Here is a 20,882-nt window from a genome sequence, read left to right on the forward strand (position 1 = left end):
ACATTAGGAAACAAGCTCAAATAAGCAACTACACTTTTAGAAACATGCCCAAAAAACCGCAACCCACTTCTAATATTTACAAGCAACTTTACAGAAAAACAAGCCCAAAGTTGCTTATAATAAGCAGACATGGCAACGCTGGCGGATAGGGGAGGAGGGAGGGTGGAGCGATGACACACACACGGGCACGGGCACGCACGTACACGCGCACACCAACATTTCAAAATAAAAGGTCCATATAGAGCGGTGGTTCTCAAACTTTTTCATGTCAAGGCCCCTCAAATTAATATGTATTTGGCCACGGACCCCCATCTGAAAATATGTGTGCCAAGGACCCCATGCAAGATCTTGTTAAAATATTTTTCTAAATATTCCAAAAGAAAAAAAGGAAAATATCAGATCTACAATCTCATAACGCATTGCAACGCACTGAGCTTGAAGATTGGTTATTTTTAAATAGCCATAGGGGGTTAATGGTGGAGTGGACTGACTGTTATGCTATAGCCTAACTAATTTAGCTGGGGACCCCTGGCCCTGGGGGTCCCTGGACCCCACTTTGAGAGCCACTGTTATAGAGTAACCATGAATAAACAGTGATGCTGTCAAAACATGATTGAAACTCACGCACGCGCACACAGAATTGTGTGGAATGCTAGTTGTGTCATAAGAAGCACTCAGCAGATTTCTGTTCGTGTTACATCTTGTCAGAGAGCAGTGTTGCCTAATAATTATGATGTGCTAAATTACGTTTGTGATGTGTCACAGGCTACAGGTCACAGGTCTTCAACGGGGATCCGGGATCCTTAGGGGTCCTCAGAGTTACTATAGGGGGGGCCGCCAAATCTTTGTGTGATAGATTTTCTTTTATATATTTTTATGCAAGTACACAGCCAAATGTCACATTTAGGCCTGAGGGTTTAAGTGGTTAAAGGGATATTTCACTTTCAAACATGTTTGGGGTCATTTTAACGTCTACTCTGGCTTTTGTGAACACCCCAGACTTCATTAAGTTGCTTGATTCAGTATTTAGATATTTGATTTTCCTTTTATCAAGCCTTCCTATACAAACCCATTGTAACTACAAACTCCACATGTTAGATTCATTGAAAACACCCGTCCTTGGTTCTGGTGACTGATATTGTCCTTCTAATGTGTGAGGGGCTGTGTTTTTTTCAATTAATTTCTTCATTTATTTTATAAAATATTTATTTTATAAAATAAATATTTTATAAAATAAATATTTTATAAAATAAATATTTTATAAAATAGATATTTTATAAAAAAATGTTTTTTATTCATTTTATTAAATGAAAAAAGTTATTGAAAAAACACAGCCCCCTCAAGTATTAGAAATATCAGTCACCAGAACCAAAGAGTGTGTTTTAAATGAATCTAACATGGTTATAATGGAGTTTGAAGTTACAGTATGGGTTTGTAAAAGAAGGTGGCGTGTCTGATAAAATGAATATCATCTAAATACTGAATCAAAGAATGTAAAAACTATCTGGGGTGCTGCTCACAAAAGTCTGATTAGATGTTAAAATGAACCCAAACATGTTTGAAAGTGAAATATCCCTTTAAATGTCGGACATTGGCGTGAATCCGACATATTAATAGAAAAGATAATGTGTAGGCCTAAACACAATTTTATACAGTATGTTGTGGGGTCCCTCTCTCAGCTACGGGGTCCTTGGCCTGAAAAACGTTGAAGGCCCCTAACAGGTCAAATGGTCACATAAACATTGTGGGCACCTCAATGTTAAATTGCCATTTTTTTCCTAACTGTAAAAAAATAAAGAATAAATGCTGTGGAAAATAGTCAGAAATAATATTTAGAATCCATATTTTGAACATGCATGGTACAATATCAGATAAAAATGTATGCCCAAAATTACATGGTGATCCATCCCCAGGTTTTCAGCAATTTGTAGCAGTTGTAGAAATATTGGGCGTTAAATGTTATAAGAAAATATAGTATATATTTGGCCCCCATTTATAAAATAAATCAAAATAAAATACATATTTGGGAAAAGAAAGGTGCTCAGAGGTGTCAGGGGCCCACTGTACCTGTTACCATCACATATGACATAAAAATGAGTTGCTTTTACTGAAATGTTCATTTATACATTATTTGTAAATTAAGTAACATAGGCTAAACAATTTTGTTTTAACGTTCATAACAAAACAAACAAACTTCATACAAGTTGCTGTCAATGCAAGCCGATGCTTCAGACATGTCAATTTCCCATGTTGTCTTTGCAGGGCTGTGCTGTGTAGTTCGTTATAAATTGAAGTGTTGACTTATTGAAAAAAAAAACTACAAACAAAATGGCTGCCAACTAAGTGGGGTCAATGACGAGGCTTCTTAACTATTGGTTGACACCCGGTCAAGGTTCATCAATCAATTCCATGTCAGACTTCACACGTTGCCTGCACCCCATTTGCTCCCAGAGAATGGAAGTAAACGGGGAACCCGACGCTTCAGACGCGTGCGAGTGGGCCCTAAAGAAAAGCTGAATTCACGGCAGCAGTGGACTTTCATTGAGAATATATAGAAAGTTTCGTGTGCATGCGTTCGTGCATGTGTGCAGGCGTGTTGTGTGTGTGTGTGTGTGTGTGTGTGTGTGTGTGTGTGTGTGTGTGTGTGTGTGTGTGTGTGTGTGTGTGTGTGTGTGCGTGTGCGTGTGCGTGTGTGTGTGTGTGATTTCCAGTCGGGAGGTGCACATTCGTAGAGGTGCTGTCACAATTTGTGATTTATTGACTGTTGAGATCTCTGACTCTAACTTTTGAGTTTACTTATGTGTTTCCTTGCGCTCTCTCTGTCTCGCTCTCTCTCTCTCTCTCGTGTTTAAAACCTTCTTATTTTGTTTAGTATTTATTTTAAGTTTAGCTTCATTGTCCATTTTTTGGTTTAACCATGTATTTTGTCCTGACTTTGTGCTGCTACACATTCCCACATATAATAGTGTTACATACATATTTGTGGACTCTATTCAAACACCATGTCCTGGTGACACTCACTTCAGGATATAACCATAAAGTAAGCAATACGCGACTATCAGCAGACACATTTCAGGAGACTATCATGGGCACACCACACCATCATAATTATTACCGCACCAATGTGACAAAAAGAGTTGGCATATATAGACCTTTAAGTGGCCTTTACAGTTTTTCACGATTGTTAATACACATTTCTCAAAACAATAACGGCTTTCTCAAAACTGCACACATAAAACTGAAAACCTCACACACAAAATGCTAAACCCTACACTCCCTTCGCAAGATGACTCTTTGCCATCAAATCTCTTAACTGTTCACAAAATGGAACTTGTGTTTTCATTTGGTACACACAGCCATATTTTCAAATGACATGCACATACCATTCATTACAGTACACACAACTAAGCATGTGCTGCACACTACCAAGCATTTACAGCACACTGCAGGGCAAAATTGAAAACACAATCATATAAATGGAACACACCATATGAATGACAATTAATGAGCCATTTCTCCTTTTGTAAAATGACTCAGTGTAGGCCTACCTTTTTCATAGTCAAACATAAAACAAAACACAAATATGCAGCCAAAAAAGTTTTATTTCTCTACATGATTTAGGCTTCATGTCTCCGGTTCATGTCTGGCCAGAGGGCCTCATCCACATCACAGGTAATGTTCTCCCTGTCCAAGCAGCGTTGGAAGAAAAGCCTCGATTCTTTCCTGCAGCCCTAGTCACTGTTGAGGCCTGTCAGGGCTTCATGCGCCATGCATGAAGCCCTCATGTTGGACGATTCAGAATCGATGTGGCAAGTGGCAAGTTCTGGGCTGAATCGGGGAAAAAAATACAGTATCGATTTTGAATTGGATTTTTTTTTTTACTGTAAGCGAGAATCTTTTTGAATAGAAAAAAAATATTTTTCAGTCGAGAATCGTTTGTTTTGAAAAAATCGGAATCGTGACCCCAAGAATCAGAATCGAATCGAATCGTGAGATAGCAGAAGATTCACAGCCCTAACAGTGACGTAGCCACAAGCCTCCTCCATGGCCTGGAGCAGTGGGACCCGGCTCTGTGGGTTCCGTTCATATACCTTCCACCTCCAAGTTGAAAAGAACTTCAACGGGATTCAGGAAAGGAGAATAAGGTGGAAGGTACAGAACGGAAAAATGCGGGTGGTCCTGGAACCACTCAGGCACTGGAGCGGGAGGCATGCGATAATCCGACAGACCTTTTCTCCGACTATGTGGCATCCGCGTGCGGTTAGGGTTAGGGTGCGGGTTTGGTTCGGGTTTAGTATTGAAACGTCGGATGCGCTGTCGGACTAACGTACTGCACCCAAATCTCAAAGCATCAATCTACAACACACCTTGTGGTCCAAACACTACACACAATGTTCAGTTGTTGCACACACTTCTCAAGTAAAATCTCAAAGCATCGATCTACAACACACAAATATTCAAATCTCTAAACATTCAGGTCTGGTGAGCAATTTGCACCACCTGGGCTGCTCAAGTGTGTGCAACAACTGAACATTGTGTGTAGTGTTTGGACCACAAGGTGTGTTGTAGATTGATGCTTTGAGATTTTACTTGAGAAGTGTGTGCAATGTGACGGCCCTGCCCCCTCTGCCTTCACTGATGGCCAGCCTGAGGCCACATCCACACGGAGACGTTTTCAAAAATGTCACAGAAACGTTTTAAAAAAGAAGCGTATTGCGGACCTAAAACGCCGTCTCCGTGTGGACGAAACGCCAAAACGATTACAAACTTATGCGGATTCACCCAAAAACGTCTCCGTGTGGATGTGGTCTGAGTGAGTAGGGCGGAGTGGAGCAGGCCGTTAGACCAACTGGGTGCAGCTGGGTGAGGTGGTTTGGGAGAGTATATCCACCTGTTTCTTGGCTGTGTGTTTTCCACTTCCTGTCGGATTTCATTGGATATCATTAGTCATCTGACCGGTTTCATTGGATTTCATTGGATCAAAAGACAGGAAGTGGAACACAGTGAAAAGCCTAGGAAACAGGTGGATAGAGAGCTCTCCCACAACCTCTCATTCTCTCTCTCTCCTCCCTGAAAGCAGGATCTCTGCTACCTGGCCTGTGGGGCCTAACCCTTTTGTTTTCAGTTCATTTACACACCTTATACAACACTTGCCACAGAACATTCCACTCATCCATACACTGCATTACATTACTGGTTACTGACTTACTCACACCTCATACGTGTTTTTTTTTGTTTATCCATATTCTTTAATTAATTCAGAATAATAAATATAATTTAAATGTTGACCTTGTGTGGACTCCCTATTTTTGCCATGTATTACCCTAGTGCATGACAGCAACAACTGAACATTGTGTGTAGTAGTGTGACCACAAGGTGATAATGTAATTGTCATCAGAGTGTAAAGAAGGAAAGTCAGAATCTAATGCAGATAAGACAGTGTGAAGTAGTGCCAAATTGGGTCGAGCGATTAGTACATGAAGTGAAGGGTGTGCAAATTGTGCCAAATTTTCGCTTTTTGTGTGATAACAATTGTGAAAAACTGTAATACTATGATAATGGGTACTACACTAAGTAATCTGACAACGGGTACTCTGACGATGGGTACAGTACAATGGGTACTCTGACAACAGGTACAATGGGTATTGCATAACCATGTGTTCCCAATGGGAATCGCCCTAGTATAAATTCCTCAGATCTCCATATGCCTGTATTGATTGATTGATTGATGTACTTTATTTAGTAAGACATGAGAACAACAGTACATGGAAGTACAAATTCACAATACAAGGTCTACTAAACTGGAAGACTCATAAAAGCACTGAGCTTGTTTCAAATGAGTTCCCCATGCACACAAATCATGATGACATATAAGAGACAGACAGATATACACAACTACTATAGAATGTCATACAATCAGTTTACAGGTTACTGGTATGAAGAGTGAGAAATATGTACAAAGGGAGAAGGAGAGAGGGGGGGGGGGGGGGTAGGGGGGTAGGTTAGGTTAGGACTTAGACAGGGGCCATTTTCCAATTGCAGCCTCCTGAAGGTGTATCTTTAGGGCTGTTTTGAAAGAGAGTAGGGTTTTACACTCCTTTACTCCTTTTGGTAGGGCGTTCCACATTTTTGATGAATAGCATGAGAACGAGTTACTTCCCTTTGTTGAGCCAAAAAAGGGTTGGACAAGGTTTGTGGAGCTTCCTCTGGTATTGTGATCATGGACATCATTAACATTTTGGAAGTATTTTGACAAATACAGGGGGATCCCAATGTTATGGTATATCTTAAAGACCAGGCCCATAGCAAGTTGCTGTACTCTGTCCGCAACCCTAAGCCATCCAATCCTATCAAAATGATCAGGGGTTAGATGGGTTTTGTAATTGAGGCCAAGAAGTAGCCTTACAAGTTTGTTTTGGGATGTTTGGAGCCTTGTTTTTAAGGCCTTGGAGGTGTTGTGATACCACGAAGTACATGCATAATCGTAATGACCTTGTATGAGGGCCACTGCAAGAGTCTTCAGAGTCTTCTTACTGACTTTACGATCAATACTCCGCAAATAGCGTGTTTTTTTGTGGACCGTTTTGATCGTTTTTTCAGCATTTTTGTCACCAGAGAGGTCAGCCTCCAAGATAGAGCCCAGGTAGGTAATTTCGTTTTTTCTTTTGATGATATCATCACCCGCTTTGATCGTGAAGCTCTCTGCCTTTCTGAGGTTAGGAGTGGACCCAAAGAGGATGCATTCCGTTTTGCCCAGGTGTAATGAGAGCTTGTTGTCGGAGAGCCAGATGCAGATCTTGTTGAGTTCAGAGCTGAGAGTTTTCTCAACCTGCAGCCTGTCCCTGTCCAAGACTAGCAGGGCCGAGTCATCTGCGAACAGGAACAGGTTGCAGTCGCAGGCTGACGACATGTCATTCACATATATCAGGAACAGTAAGGGCCCTAGTATACTTCCTTGGGGAACACCACAAGTCACTGGGAGGGGGGGGGGACTGGGTGCCGTTTACTTCCACCACTTGCTCCCTCCCTTCCAGGTAGGATCTCATCCAGTTCACTGACGTGTCATCAAAACCTATTGCTTTGAGCTTATTGATCATAATTGGGTGATTAACGGTGTCAAAAGCCTTCTGGAGGTCCAGCATGACCATGCCGCAATATTTGCCCTTTTCGATCTCTTGTTTGATAGAGTCGTTCAAATAGAGAAGGCATGTGTCAGTGGAGTGGTTTGTTCTGAAGCCAGATTGGAATTTGTAGATTAGATTTTTCTCGGCAAGATACTTGTCGACCTGTTCATAGACTATTTTTTCCATGACTTTCGAGATGGAGCTTGATAAAGTAGGTTTTTTCCTTATCACCCATATGTATAGATACTTATGCATGGCAGAAACATCACATCAGTATGTATATAAGTACCGGTAACTTTCATCAAAGGCGACAAGAAAAAAACAGACTCAGGACACAGGCAGCCATTGGATGTAACGAAAGTCTATTATTCAGAGAGAGAGAGTAATGGAAGGTTACAGTATCAGCAGGTTCACGCATCATCGGTCGTCGCCTCTCTCCCGTTAAACAGAGAAAGCCCTGGACTTTAACAGCGTCCAGTAACATAAACATATGACATCATTGAAGATACATCAAGCGTCCAGCCGTTAGAGGTGTCGTCCTGCTATTGGTGGATAGTGATGATTACGTCGTCGTCAGATGAGGATGATGATGGTAGATGATGAAGATGATGAAGATGGTGTGACAGTTTATCTTTGAATAAACAGCGTCCACATGTCTCGAATAACACGTTGACCTCGGGTCTGACCTGTCACTGGTCAGTGATGACTTCAGTGGCGCTGAAGGAATTGTTAGCGCAGAGAACACCGAGATACAGTGTTCTTAAAACAACTGATAGCCACAGAACGCCTGTAGCTAGTTTGACCTTGCATAGACAGAGAAATAGCAGAATAGTACATGACAGAGTTTAGGCCAATATGACAGCATTATATTCATTTGACATTTAAAGCAGGTTTAGGGCACTAGACAAATTATGATCAATCAAAATAACTCCATCAGAGCTTAGAATAGAAATAGTATGTATGTCTTGTCCATCTGTTTATGTTAAATATATCCAAATATGGAGTATCACACTTTCCAAAATATGACGATGACTGACGTCATAGTCCCATTCTTTCTCAGACCTTTAAATGTCATCGCTCCACACATTAAGTCAACACTAAGCTTTTTGCCATGCCTTTGCTAAATATTCAGAACTTACTGCTTAAGGCAGAAAAGCCTCTCTTCTGGGTCGGAGCTTTCACCATATCCTCCCTGGGGGTACGGCTGATCTACAAAATGGTCTCAGGCTTTAGGATTTGGGTCTTGGGGAATGGACAGCTTCTCACACCAAAGGTGGGAAAATGGGCAGTTGTGACGGGTGCCACAGATGGAATCGGAAAATCCTATGCAGAGGAGCTGGCACGTCGAGGATTTGCCATCGTGCTGATCAGCCTCTCCCAGGAAGAGTTGGATGATGTGGCCAAGGCCCTCGAAGAACAGTTCAAAGTCGACACAAAGACCATAGCTGAAGATTTTGGCAGGACAGACATCTACCTCAAAATTGAAGCTGGCCTGGCTGGCTTGGAGATCGGCGTTTTAGTCAACAACGTTGGTGTGTGTTACCAATATGCTGAGTACTATCACAGCATTCCAGATTTGGACAGTTTTATCACAAACATGATGAACGTCAACATGGCCTCAGTGTGCCAGATGACACGCTTAGTGCTTCCCCGAATGATAGAGAGGTCCAAAGGAGTCATTCTCAACATGTCCTCTTCCAGTGGCATGTTCCCATTCCCTCTGTTGACCGTCTACTCTGCTACGAAGGCATTTGTGGATTTTTTCTCCCGCGGTCTGCACGAGGAGTACAAGGATCAAGGCATAATTATCCAGAGTGTTCTTCCTTTTGCTGTGGTCACTAAGTTGAGTAGTAAGATGACTGGTACCACGAAACCCACTCTGGACACGCCCACACCGAAACGGTATGTAGCGGCCCAGCTGGCCACCGTGGGTCTGCAGAGCCAACGGATACTTCCCTCATGCTGTGATGGGCTGGGTGTCCACTCGGCTGATTCCCAGCAGCATCAGCATCGTTCTGATGGCCAAGTGTCTCCGTCTGCAGCGCACCAGCTACCTCAACAGAATGAAAGTCAGTGCACAGGAGAATCAATCAGAATCAGAATCAAACTTTATTGTCACATCACATTACAAGTAATATGGGTGAAATTCTTAATTGTACAAGCTCATTAATACAATTAAAAGATAGATAGAGGTAGAAGTACAGTAAAGTGCATTTAAGAGAGTGGCTAATGTACATAATAAGTTAAGGGAAGAATGTGTCTGTAATTAAAACATAGAAGATCAGATCACCTGTACATAAAGACACAGTTCAGTGCACAGTGTCTACAGGCTTAGTTCTCATTCAACAGCCTGATTACTGCTGGATAAAAGCTGTTCAAGAGTCTCTTGGTGCTGCTACCGATGCTCCTCCATCGCTTGCCTGGCTGTGGGTGTCGCAGCGCCTTGAACAGACCATGGCTCGGATGGAAAATGTCCTTGATGATGCTTCCGGCCTTAGCCACACATCTTTTCTCATGTATGGCCTGGAGAGAGGGAAGCTCACCGCCCATGATGCGCTGCGTCGTTCGCATCACTCTCTGTAGTGCCTTGCGGTCGGTTGTACAGTTTCAGAACCAGGCGGTGGTTCCGCTCATCAGGATGCTTTCGATGGTGCTGGTGTAGAACACCCTGAGAATGCGGGGGCTCACTCTGAACCACCTGTGTGCGTATGTGTTGTCCACTTGAGGTCCCTCGAAATGTTTATTCTGGGAAGTTGAAGTCCTCGACTTGTTCCAGTGCAAAACCATTGATGTGGATGGTTGCGTGCTCTCTCTCCCGCCTTCTGAAGTCCACGATGATCAGGCTGAAGGTCTGAAGACAGAAGACTAGTCACTAACATGAGCAGTAAGATGACTGGTATCACAAAGCCCACCCTGGACATGCCCACACCGAAACGGTATGTAGCGGCCCAGCTGGCCATCTGCAGAGCCAGACCAACGGATACTTCCCTCATGCTGTGATGGGCTGGGTGTCCACTCGGCTGATTCCCAGCAGCATCAGCATCGTCCTGATGTCCAAGTGTCTCTCTGCAGTGCACCAGCTACCTCAAAAGAATGATAGTCAGTGCACAGGAGAATCAATCAGAATCAGAATCAAACTTTATTGTCACATCACATTACAAGTAATATGGGTGATCTGGCAAATGTGTGTAATGTTTGGATCAGTATGGCTCCAATGTGGATCTCACGACATTGCGGATCTCGGACTTCATGTGACCGGTCTGTTTCAGTCATCTAACATCTAACGTCAGTCGGTCAAACTTTTCCATGTCAGGGCGTCCGCTGGCCTAGCGGTCCAGGCGCATATCACATAAACTGGTAATCCAGCATGACAGCGTGTCGCCGGTTCGATTCCCGTTCCTGACGACCTTTGCTGTATGTCTTCCCCCCATCTCTCTCCCCATTTCCTGTCAGCCTACTGTCCTGTCAAATAAAGGCATAAAAGCCACAAAAAATATCTTAAAAAAAAAAAACTTTTTCATGTCATATCAAATTGATATGTATTTGGCTGCGGACCCCCATCTGAAAATGTTTTGTGCCAGGGACCCCCAGAAGAGAAGATTTGTGAAAAAATTAAAAATAAAATAAAATATGAAACATTCAAAATTTAAATAAAAAATGTTATAACATTTTGAATATCTTTTTTACATCTGCTATTTTGTATAACATTTGAAAAATATTTTCAAAAAACAACAGATGTACAAGCTTGCAGTGAGCTTGTAGATATGTTATTTTTGCCAACATATACATGTATAAAGTGGTTAAAATGATTGTGATGCTTGCAAAATTAACTACTTTTGCTGGGGACCCCCTGAAAAAAAGCTCATAAACAGCAGTCATATTCTGACACCAGTCCACAAAAGGTTGAAGTGGTTAAGATACAAGACAAGTTCTTGTCTATTCAAATCCTGAATGAAAAACTACTGCCAACAAATCTGCATTTAATATATAATCCTACTACTATAATTGAAATTACCTCCAAAAGTACGTCCGGGGTTGGCCAGCACACGATCACTCCACTTGCCTACAAACTTGCCACAGACTGTTGATCAGTGCTCTGCCTAATACTTAAGCTTCTTTCCCGCCTTCAATGTACTTACATATTGCACAGTTCATATAAAACTACATTTTAACATTTTAGCCACAGCAGCTTTCCTTCTTTTTGGTCGCAGCACCTTTTTTTTGCCGCTTCGACCCCACCCTACAGCGTATCTCCATATATGGCCATATCAGTTGGATCACTGGTGCAACGTACCAGTGATGTAGCTGATCGGACCTAGATGTGAGGGCCGCGAAGCGGCCCAAACTTCTAGTTTATATTAATAATAATATATAGAATATGGATAAAACCTTTTTTTTTTAAAAAACTCATGTTTTTGGACAAAATACTTCAACATGATACTGTAACAATGTTGTAACTATACCCCCCCCCCCCCCACCCTGCCAAAGATTAAACAGTGGAAATAGCATATCCGATCCTACTACTATAATTGAAATGGCCTTCAAAAGTACGTCCGGGGTTACTCAGCACACGATCACTCCACTTGCCTCCAAACGTGCTCTGGCTAATACTTAGGCTTCTTTCCCCGCCTTCAATGTACTTACATATTATACAGTTATTAATATAAAACTACATTTTAACATTTTAGCCACAGCAACTTTCCTTCTTTTAGGCTGTAGCATCTTTCATTTGGCCGCTAGGACCCCACCCTACTGCGTATCTCCATTTATGGCCATATCAGTTGGATCACTGGTGCAACGTAACTGTGATGTAGCTGATCGGGCCTAGATGTAAGGGCCGTGAAGCGGCCCAAACCTCTAGTATCCTAAATCAAAACAGGCCACATAACATTGTGGGTTTGTAGGTTTGCTATTTTTGCTACAATTCCTTTTTTGAGTGGTGCCAACCACTATATCTGACTTTGTCTGTGTGTCCGTGTGTCCGGGTGTATGTCCAATAAACAAACATTGATGACAACATCAATACGGTGCTCATCAAAGGCACCACTCTCTTCAAACAGGGTGTTATTTTTTATGTATAAAATACTGTCATAATGTAAAGTTTCTTGCAGGGTTCAGGCAATGGTGGATCAGGTCACCGCCTCCTGTCTTGAACCCCCGTCTCCACTCATATAACAAGGGAACCAGGAGACCTGGTACTGCCAGACCCCTAGTGGTTGAAATCTGAATGGCCGGACTTGGCCGGCAGAGGAAAAGAGGGACAGACCGACCGACAGACCGACCGACAAAGCCTCATGTAGGCCGACCCCCTGGGTCTGGCAATTAGATGAGAGAACTAGAAAGAGGGGGAGAAAGGTAAAGTGGCAGTACCCCGTGGCAGTACCCCTCCCTCTACGTGCGCCACCTGGCGCACATCTGGGCCAGTCCAGATGGTCATGATGAAACTGGTGAATGAGGGATGGATCCAAGATAAATCTTCGAGGGACCCAAGAACGCTCCTCCCGGCCATAACCCTCCCAATCCACTAGATATTGCAGCTCTCGACCAATGGCGGTTAACGTCCAGCAGTCTTTGAACTGTGTAAGCCGGGTAGTCGTCAATCAACCTCGGTGGTGGCGGGGCAGGCGCTGGAGGGACCAGTGGGCTGGTGGAAACTGGTTTGATCTGGGAAACATGGAAGGTAGGATGTACTCGGAGAGAAGCCGGGAGCTTCAGACGAACAGCACAAGAGTTAATGATGGACATGACTTCAAAAGGACCCACATAACGAGGAGCTTTTTGTTGCTGACTGAGTGGAATATCCTTGGCCAAAAGCCACACCATCTGATCAGGCACGTACTGAGGCGCTGGGGTTCGATGACGATTAGCCTGGTTCTGAATCCTCTACCCAGCGTTGAAAAGAGCAGCGCGGGCACGCTTCCAGGTCTTATGGCAGCGTCGCATGAGGGCCTGGACAGATGGAACAGCTACCTCGATCTCTTGAGCTGGAAACATAGGAGGCTTATAACCAAGAGAACAGAGGAATGGTGACATACCAGTGGAGGCACTGGACAGAGAATTGTGTGCATATTCTACCCAAGGCAATTGAGAACTTCAGGTGGATGGATTTGCAGACGCCATACAGCGTAGAGCAGCCTCAACTTCCTGATTGGCTCGTTCAGTCTGACCATTTGTCTGAGGGTGGTAAGCTGAGGAGAGGCTGGCAATAGCACCCAGGGCTGTACAGAAAGCCTTCCATACGTGAGAGGTGAACTGGGGACCTCTGTCTGAGACGATGTCAGAGGTCTGCAGTCTCTCTAGCAGAAGGAAGTTTATGCAGAGCAATGAGATGGACAGCTTTGGAAAACGATCAATGATGGTCAATATAACTGTTTTACCTCCTGATGGTGGCAGGCTAGTGAAAAAGTCCACAGCTATATGTGACCACGGACCACTCGGAACCGGCAGGGGTCGAAGAAGGCCAGAACTAGGTCTTGTGGGTAGAATGCCCCATTCAAGGACCTGGGAGCGCACAGCATCAGGGACGAACAGACAATTTTGAGGGCCGTTACCAGGGTCAGGCTGTTGAGTTTGAGCTTGCAGGACCCTCGACTCGATCTCCCAGGTGACGGCGGCGAGTAGCCTAAACAGGTAGGTGGCACAATGGGTTCAGGATCGGTACCACTCTCCTCCACAGAGTATTGACCAGATAGAGCATCAGCTCTTGCATTCTGGGAACCTGGACGATAAGTGAGAGAAAATTTGAATCTGCCAAAAAACAAAGCCCACCTTGCTTGCCATGATTTAAGTCGCTTTGCTGACTGAATGTATGACAAGTTCTTATGATCAGTCCATACAAAAGGGCTGGACAGCACCTTCCAGCCAATGGCGCCACTCCTCCAATGCCTCTTTAACTGCCAAAAGCTCCCTGTTGCCGACATCATAATTTCTTTCTGCAAAATCAAGCTTGCGTGAGAGAAAAGCCAGTAGGGGAGCGTGTTGTTTTTAACAGTGATATTGTTCAGACCACGGTAATCAATGCAAGGTCTTAATGAGCCATCTTTTATTGCCAACAAAAAAAAAACAGCACCCACCGGAGATGAAGAGGGTTGGATGATTCCAGCCGCCACAGAGTCCCGGATGTATTTCTCCAATGCTTCCCGCTCAGGCCGAGAAATATCATACAACCAACTGCTGGGAAGAGGAGCGCCATCCAGGAGGTTGATGGGACAATCGTAGGGCCGCTGAGGTGGTAAAGACAAAGGTTGATCTTTGCTGAATACTTGAGCGAGGCTGTGATAACACTCAGGTATGAGTTGGTCTGCAACCGATGAGTCTTCTCCAGGGACAGATGTGCACGACCCAACTCCATTGGCTCGGACTGGACCTCATTTGGAGACTCGGCGGAGCTCTGGGCTTCTCGGAGATTGAGCGCTGCGGCTGGACGGAGGTGAGACACGGAGTGGAGCCCTGGTTGGAGATGGAACATGGAATGGCGCATGGAATGGAACACCAGAAGACGAGTCCACCCGCTGAGAACGGAAACCTCTCTCTCTCCGACGCTCACGGAGGCGATTATCAGGACGAATGGAGCAACTAATTAACTTGTCGAGATCCTTCGACTTGTCACGGCAGGCCAACTCGTCCTTGATGTCTTCATTCAGTGCTTTATGGAACGCACCTTGAAGAGCCTCATTATTCCATCTACTCTCCGCAGCTAGTGTACGAAACTCAATTGCAAACTCTGCAACACCACCCCTGGCGAAGGGACATGAGTCGTCTAGTAGCCTCCTTGCCTCGTAAAGGATGATCAAACACCTTCTTCATTTCACGGGTGAAAGCAGCATAGGACTGGCACACTGGAGACTGTTCCTCCCAGACAGCAGAGCCCCAGGTGAGAGCGGACCCCTTCAACAGGCCGAGCAGGTAACATATACGGAAACGATCTAAAGCATAGGTTTGTGGTTGCTGTTCAAAAACCAGAAAGCATTGCGTTAGAAAAGCTTGACAAGCTCCTAGATCCCCAGCATAACGCTCTGGTGCGGGGACTGGCATTTCACGGGCCAGTAGAGCCTCAGGGGCAGAAGCAGCAGCTGCGGGGGGAGCAGCAGCGGCCAGGCCGAGGTGATCCCGTATGCCATTTACACTAACAGTAAGTGACATCAGAGGCAGACTTCCAGGTTTCCCGATTAATGCGTAAACATTAATGGATGGTGGCTGCTGGCTGCTGTGTGGGATGTGACTTACTGTATTCCTGATCTCCCACAGTCCGTTCAGGTCCAGGAAACACCAGCCAGAGCATCTGTGCTGGCACAGGTAGGCCTACCTATGACATTGGAGCATTGGGTTTCTCTCTGAGGTTCCAAATGATGATATAAACTTAATGACAAGTTGGGAGATGTTGTAAGAGAATTACTATTACTCATTTTATATGACATAATATGCCACTCCCTATTGATTAAGAGGAAGACACTTAGCTTATAAATTACTGTCAAAGCTCTTTTTTAAATATGTGAGTTGACTGATGAAGCAATTTTATGGTAATTATCTTATATTGTTAATGTTGTCTTGACTTTGTATTGTGTTATTTTGCGGATTAGCAATTGTGTGTGTGTGTGTGTGTGTGTGTGTGTGTGTGTGTGTGTGTGTGTGTGTGTGTGTGTGTGTGTGTGTGTGTGTGTGTGTGTGTGTGTGTGTGTGTGTGGGTGCGCGTGTGATTTCCAGTCGCAGGGAGGTGCACATTCGTAGAGGTGCTGTCACAATTTGTGATTTATTGACTGTTGAGATCTCTGACCTGTAACTTTTGGGTTTATTTATGTTTCCTCTTCCTCTACATATTTGTGGACTGGCGGCATTCAAGCGGCATGTCCTGGTGGGACACTCACCTCAGGATATAACCATACAGTAAGCAATACACGACTACCAGCAAAGACACATTTCAGGAGACTATCATGGGCACACCACACCATCATAATTATTACCACACCATTGTGACGAAAAGAGTTGGCAAATATAGACCTTTAAGTGGCCTATTATAAGTATACTAGAGTTTCGGGGGGCTACGCCCCCCTCAACCCCAGCCGCGCACGGGGCCCAGCGTGGCCGTGTGTATATTGGGGGACCGAAATCGCCGGAGTGAAACTGTGGAATTTTTTTTTTGAAAAAGGAAAAAATTTGAAGAAATAATATTTGTTATGTTTCAGGGGGTCCGCGGACCCCCTGATGGTCCACTGACCCCCTGTGGAGTGTTGGGACGCGCGGGGACACCCCTGGAACATTGCGGACCATTTCGGTGTTTTTTTTTTTTTCATGAAGGTGGTTGCTTGTTTCTGGCGCAGGCTGTGCAAACCTGGCAACCCAGCGCATGCTGCCGCACGTTTAAGTGGCGTAGCGTCATGAGGGTGAGTGGGGCCGTGGCTCGGTCAGTGAAGACCCTGTAGTGCGGATGATATGTGGCATAGAGGGGCAGATTGTAAATCCACAGAGGAAACATCCGTGGGCTACCATTGGTTCAGCGATGTGTGCGGTCGCCCTGCGGCCCCTCCTCCTCCACCAATGTGCAGTATTGAGAGCCCTGACATCACAACAATTGGAGCGATGGGCACTGCACTGTGGTTGGTTAGGGTACACCTAGGGCCCAGGTAGAACCCAGTTAAAGCCTGCATGGGCAAACGCAGTTAGGACCCGCCTTGGTCCCACATAAACATGGCTAGTTGGGGCCCACCTAAGGGCCAGGTAGAAGCTACTTATAGCCTGCATGGGCATCGCAGTTGGGACTGAAGTGGATGCCGCTGACATTGCTGACATGGGGTCCATATGGTTTAGCCCACCTTGAAACCATATGGGAACTACGCTGGCATGCTGGCTGTAATGCAAACGCTGCATCATACCTGCAGTGTGTAGTTTGATGTTGTGTGTGTAGCAGATATACCTGCAGTGTGTAGATCAATGTCCATAGGAAAGTCAATGCCCAGCAGTGTTTTTTTTCCCCAGCAGAGTTTCTAGTGTCTCTGTGTCTCTGTGGAAGAGGTTGCACATGAACTCTGCAGCCGCACTGAGGCGCTCCAACACAAACACTCTGACATTAAGCTGCTTGACACAACAAACATCAGCACCACGCTGCTGTTTGTCCAAAAGACACAATATCTCCTCTCCCACTGACGTCATGTGTTCATTTATCGACAGCCGTACAGACTCCTTTTGACACATTTTACGTCGTTTATCCAGCTCTCACTGACTCTCCACATGGGGCTGTTATTTTGCTGCGATCAAGTCAACGATGTGAGAGATTAGCTATCACAGACGGACGGACAGGGGGTGAAACATAGTCTTGCGCCATGCCTTTCGGCCTGGCGGAGACAATAAAAAACCGAAAGTAAAGGAAATGGCCATTTCTGCAACAGAAGTAGTCAATAAACTATGCTATGAAAACATGGGCCACATTGGCAAAGAATGTAAGAAAGAGGCAATCATGTAGAAAATAGCCGATCTCCAAGCTTACAAAGCCTCTCAATGTGAGGCGTTTCGAGCTTGTAGATCGGCTATTTTCACAATATTTACTTGTGGAACGGAGTCAAACAGAATGGGGGGGTCCCAGATCAAGTACGTGTATTTGTGGGGGGGGGGGGGGGGGGGGCGTGAAAGGGTTGATAAACACTGCTGTAATCGGAGCGAAATTATCTGAAATTACTACATGACCATAATGCAGCCTAACATGCGTTGCACGTGGCGGTCCTGCCATTACGTTAGTTACTGTAGTTGCTGTGGAGCGACATAGTTCTCCAGAAGACACACACAAACATACACCATGTACAATGGACGAACTGAGCAGCAATATAGACATTCACCACACGAACGTGCATTGTTGACAAAGTGATTGCACAGCCGCTGCAGGCATGACAACCAGATTAGCGTTAGCGACATGGCAGCTATCACAGCGCCCTGTCCATCGTGCTGCAACTGCCTGTGATGGCTACAGCAGTAACAGCAAGCTGTCTGCGATGCCATTGTCTGGAGACTGCTCTTAGCGTGACAGGACCAATGAGAGTGAGCGCTGTAGTTGTTGCTAAGATACGGTGGCGTCTCTGGCCCATAGCTTGTAGATCTCTCACACAGGATTGGCCTAGGCTGCGTTGCCAGGTCTGACTTTGTGTCTAAGCAATGGTCGGCTTATTTTTGCGCGCCTTTGGGCTCGTTTGCATTGTGCGCACGGCAGCGCTTGTTTAGCGTACGTCAGCGCGACGTGGCAACGGACGTGGCAACGTGAAAGGTGATTGGCTGGTGAAAAGAAACACCCGACGTTACACCAGAAATGGTGCCTGGAGAAAATGGTGACCAAAAAAAAAGTTTGGAAAAAAAGGAAAAAAACCCCGCAGCGGCTGGCCGCTGTTGTGGTGATGAGGTCGTGCGCACGGTAAACGGTACGAAGCTGCTTCCACTTCCGTTGTGTCCGACATTTGGTGAGTAGAATTAATTATGTTGCGAGGTGGGAACGGTGTAGTGAGGCATGCCAGGTGCCCTACGCGAAACGTAAATTCAGGCCGCCCGCCGTGGCGACAGTGTTGGCGACATGTGGTCTGACGGTGTTGTGTTTAGTCGATCACAGAGCTGTGGGGTGTCACCACCGAGGGCGCGGAAGTTGCTCGCCATTTATATAGTTAGATATGATAATGGGTACTACACTAAGTAATCTGACAACGGGTACTCTGACGATGGGTACAGTACAATGGGTACTCTGACAACAGGTACAATGGGTATTGCATAACCATGCGTTCCCAATGGGAATCGCCCTAGTATAAATTCCTCAGATCTCCATATGCCTGTATGTAGTATGTCTTGTCCATCTGTTTATGTTAAATATACCCAAATTTGGAGTATCACGTGCACTTTCCAAAATATGACGATGACTGACGTCATAGTCCCATTCTTTCTCAGACCTTTAAATGTGATCTCTCCACTAATCCAGTCAACACTAAGCTATTTGCCATGCCGTTGCTTAATATTCAGACCATACTGCTTAAGGCAGAAAAGCCTCTCTTCTGGGTCGGAGCTTTCACCATATCATCCCTGGGGTTATGTCTGATATATAAATCGATCTCAGGCTGTAGGATTTGGGTCTTGGGGAACGGGAAGCTTCTCACCCCAAAGGTGGGGAAATGGGCAGTTGTGACGGGAGCCACAGATGGAATCGGGAAATCCTACACAGAGGAGCTGGCCCGTCGAGGATTTGCCATTGTGCTGATCAGCCGCTCCCAGGAAAGGTTGGATTATGTGGCCAAGGCACTCGAAGAACAGTTCAAAGTTGAGACAAAGACCATAGCTGTAGACTTTGGCAGGACAGACATCTACTACAAAATTGAAGCTGGCCTGGCTGACTTGGAGATCGGCGTTTTAGTCAACAATGTTGGTGTGTGTTACCAATATGCTGAGTACTATCACAACATTCCAGATTTGGACAGTTTTATCACAAACATGATGAATGTCAACATGGCCTCAGTGTGCCAGATGACACGCTCAGTGCTTCCCCGAATGATAGAGAGGTCCAAAGGAATCATTCTCAACATGTCCTCTGCCACTGGCATGGACCCATTTCCTCTGTTGACTGTCTACTCTGCTACAAAAGCCTTTGTGGATTTTTTCTCGCGCGGTCTGCACGAGGAGTACAAGGATCGGGGAATAATTATCCAGAGCGTTCTTCCTTTCGGTGTGGTCACTAAGATGGCCGGTATCAGGAAGCCCACCCTGGACATGCCCACCCCGGAACGGTATGTAGCGGCCCAGCTGGCCACCGTGGGTCTGCAGAGCCAGACCAACGGGTACTTCCCTCATGCTGTGATGGGCTGGGTGTCCACTTGGCTGATTCCCAGCAGCATCGTCATTCGTTTTCAGTTTAGGCATTTAGTACACGCTCTTAATCCAGAGTTCATACCTGGTCGCCAAGTTTCTCCATCTGCAGCGCACCAGCTACCTCAACAAAATGACAGAGCACAGGAGGCTGAAGGTCTGAAGACAGAATGAGAGACTAGTCAATTAGCTATCAAAACCACTATCCGACATCAATGTTGATTTAAAAAAAGATCCAATTGTGTGTAATCTTTGGATCAGTATGGCTCTAATGTGGATCTCCAGACATCGTGGATCTCAGACTTCATGTGACCGGTCTGTTTCAGTCATCTTTTTCATGTCAAGGACCCGCAAACTGATACGTATTTGGCTGCGGACCCCCATCTTAAAATGTTTTGTGCCAGGAACCCCCAGAAGAGAAGATCTGTGTAAAAAAGAGAAATCCAAAGTTTTAAATAAAAAATGTTTTAAACATTTTGAATAATTTTGTGCATCTGCTATTTTTGATAACATTTGAAAATTGGGAAAATAGCTGATCTACAACGATCTGATCTATAACGCAACAACACCGTCATATGGTGAAGCACAAATCAAATATTATTTTGTTAACTATAAAAACAGCAACAGATTGCAAAGTGTAATTAGCAGTTGGGTGCATGTAGCCTATCTTCAAACATGCTTGTGACGTTAATTATAATATGTCCGATTCATTGTCTCCGCCAGGAGACTATGTTTTCGTTCTCGTCTCTCCGTGTGTCCACCAAGCTAACATTGGTCAAGCTTCACGTGACACGTGACAATATGTTGAAAGGGTGTGCTTTGATTGGCTAGCGAGACGCATGATGAAATAGAGACCTATAAATAGGTGTGTCACTTCTAAAGATCATTTATATCTTTTGAGGTGACACACCTATCCATCAGCCAAGCTAACATCGG

At 44.9% G+C, this 20,882-nt stretch overlaps 1 protein-coding gene and 1 pseudogene across 2 annotated transcripts; both read left to right on the plus strand.

Annotated features, from left to right (window-relative positions):
- Positions 1–8,235: 8,235 nt before the first annotated feature.
- On the plus strand, positions 8,236–10,379 carry LOC311048452 (very-long-chain 3-oxoacyl-CoA reductase-A-like; annotated as a pseudogene). The gene is made up of 2 exons: positions 8,236–9,193; positions 10,329–10,379. The product of its transcript is annotated as a very-long-chain 3-oxoacyl-CoA reductase-A-like (transcript).
- A 4,530-nt stretch (positions 10,380–14,909) lies between these two features.
- Positions 14,910–20,120, plus strand: LOC311048453 (very-long-chain 3-oxoacyl-CoA reductase-A-like; the record flags this gene model as incomplete). The annotated part of the gene is made up of 4 exons (XM_084061711.1): positions 14,910–14,997; positions 15,087–15,227; positions 15,372–15,419; positions 19,069–20,120. The coding sequence occupies 4 exons, from the start codon at positions 14,910–14,912 to the stop codon at positions 20,118–20,120; spliced, it is 1,329 nt and encodes a 442-aa protein (XP_083917837.1).
- Between the last annotated feature and the right edge of the window lie 762 nt (positions 20,121–20,882).

This window comes from Gymnoscopelus microlampas (genome assembly GCF_963454915.1).
Source record: "Gymnoscopelus microlampas genome assembly, chromosome: 7".
NCBI lineage: Eukaryota > Metazoa > Chordata > Actinopteri > Myctophiformes > Myctophidae > Gymnoscopelus > Gymnoscopelus microlampas.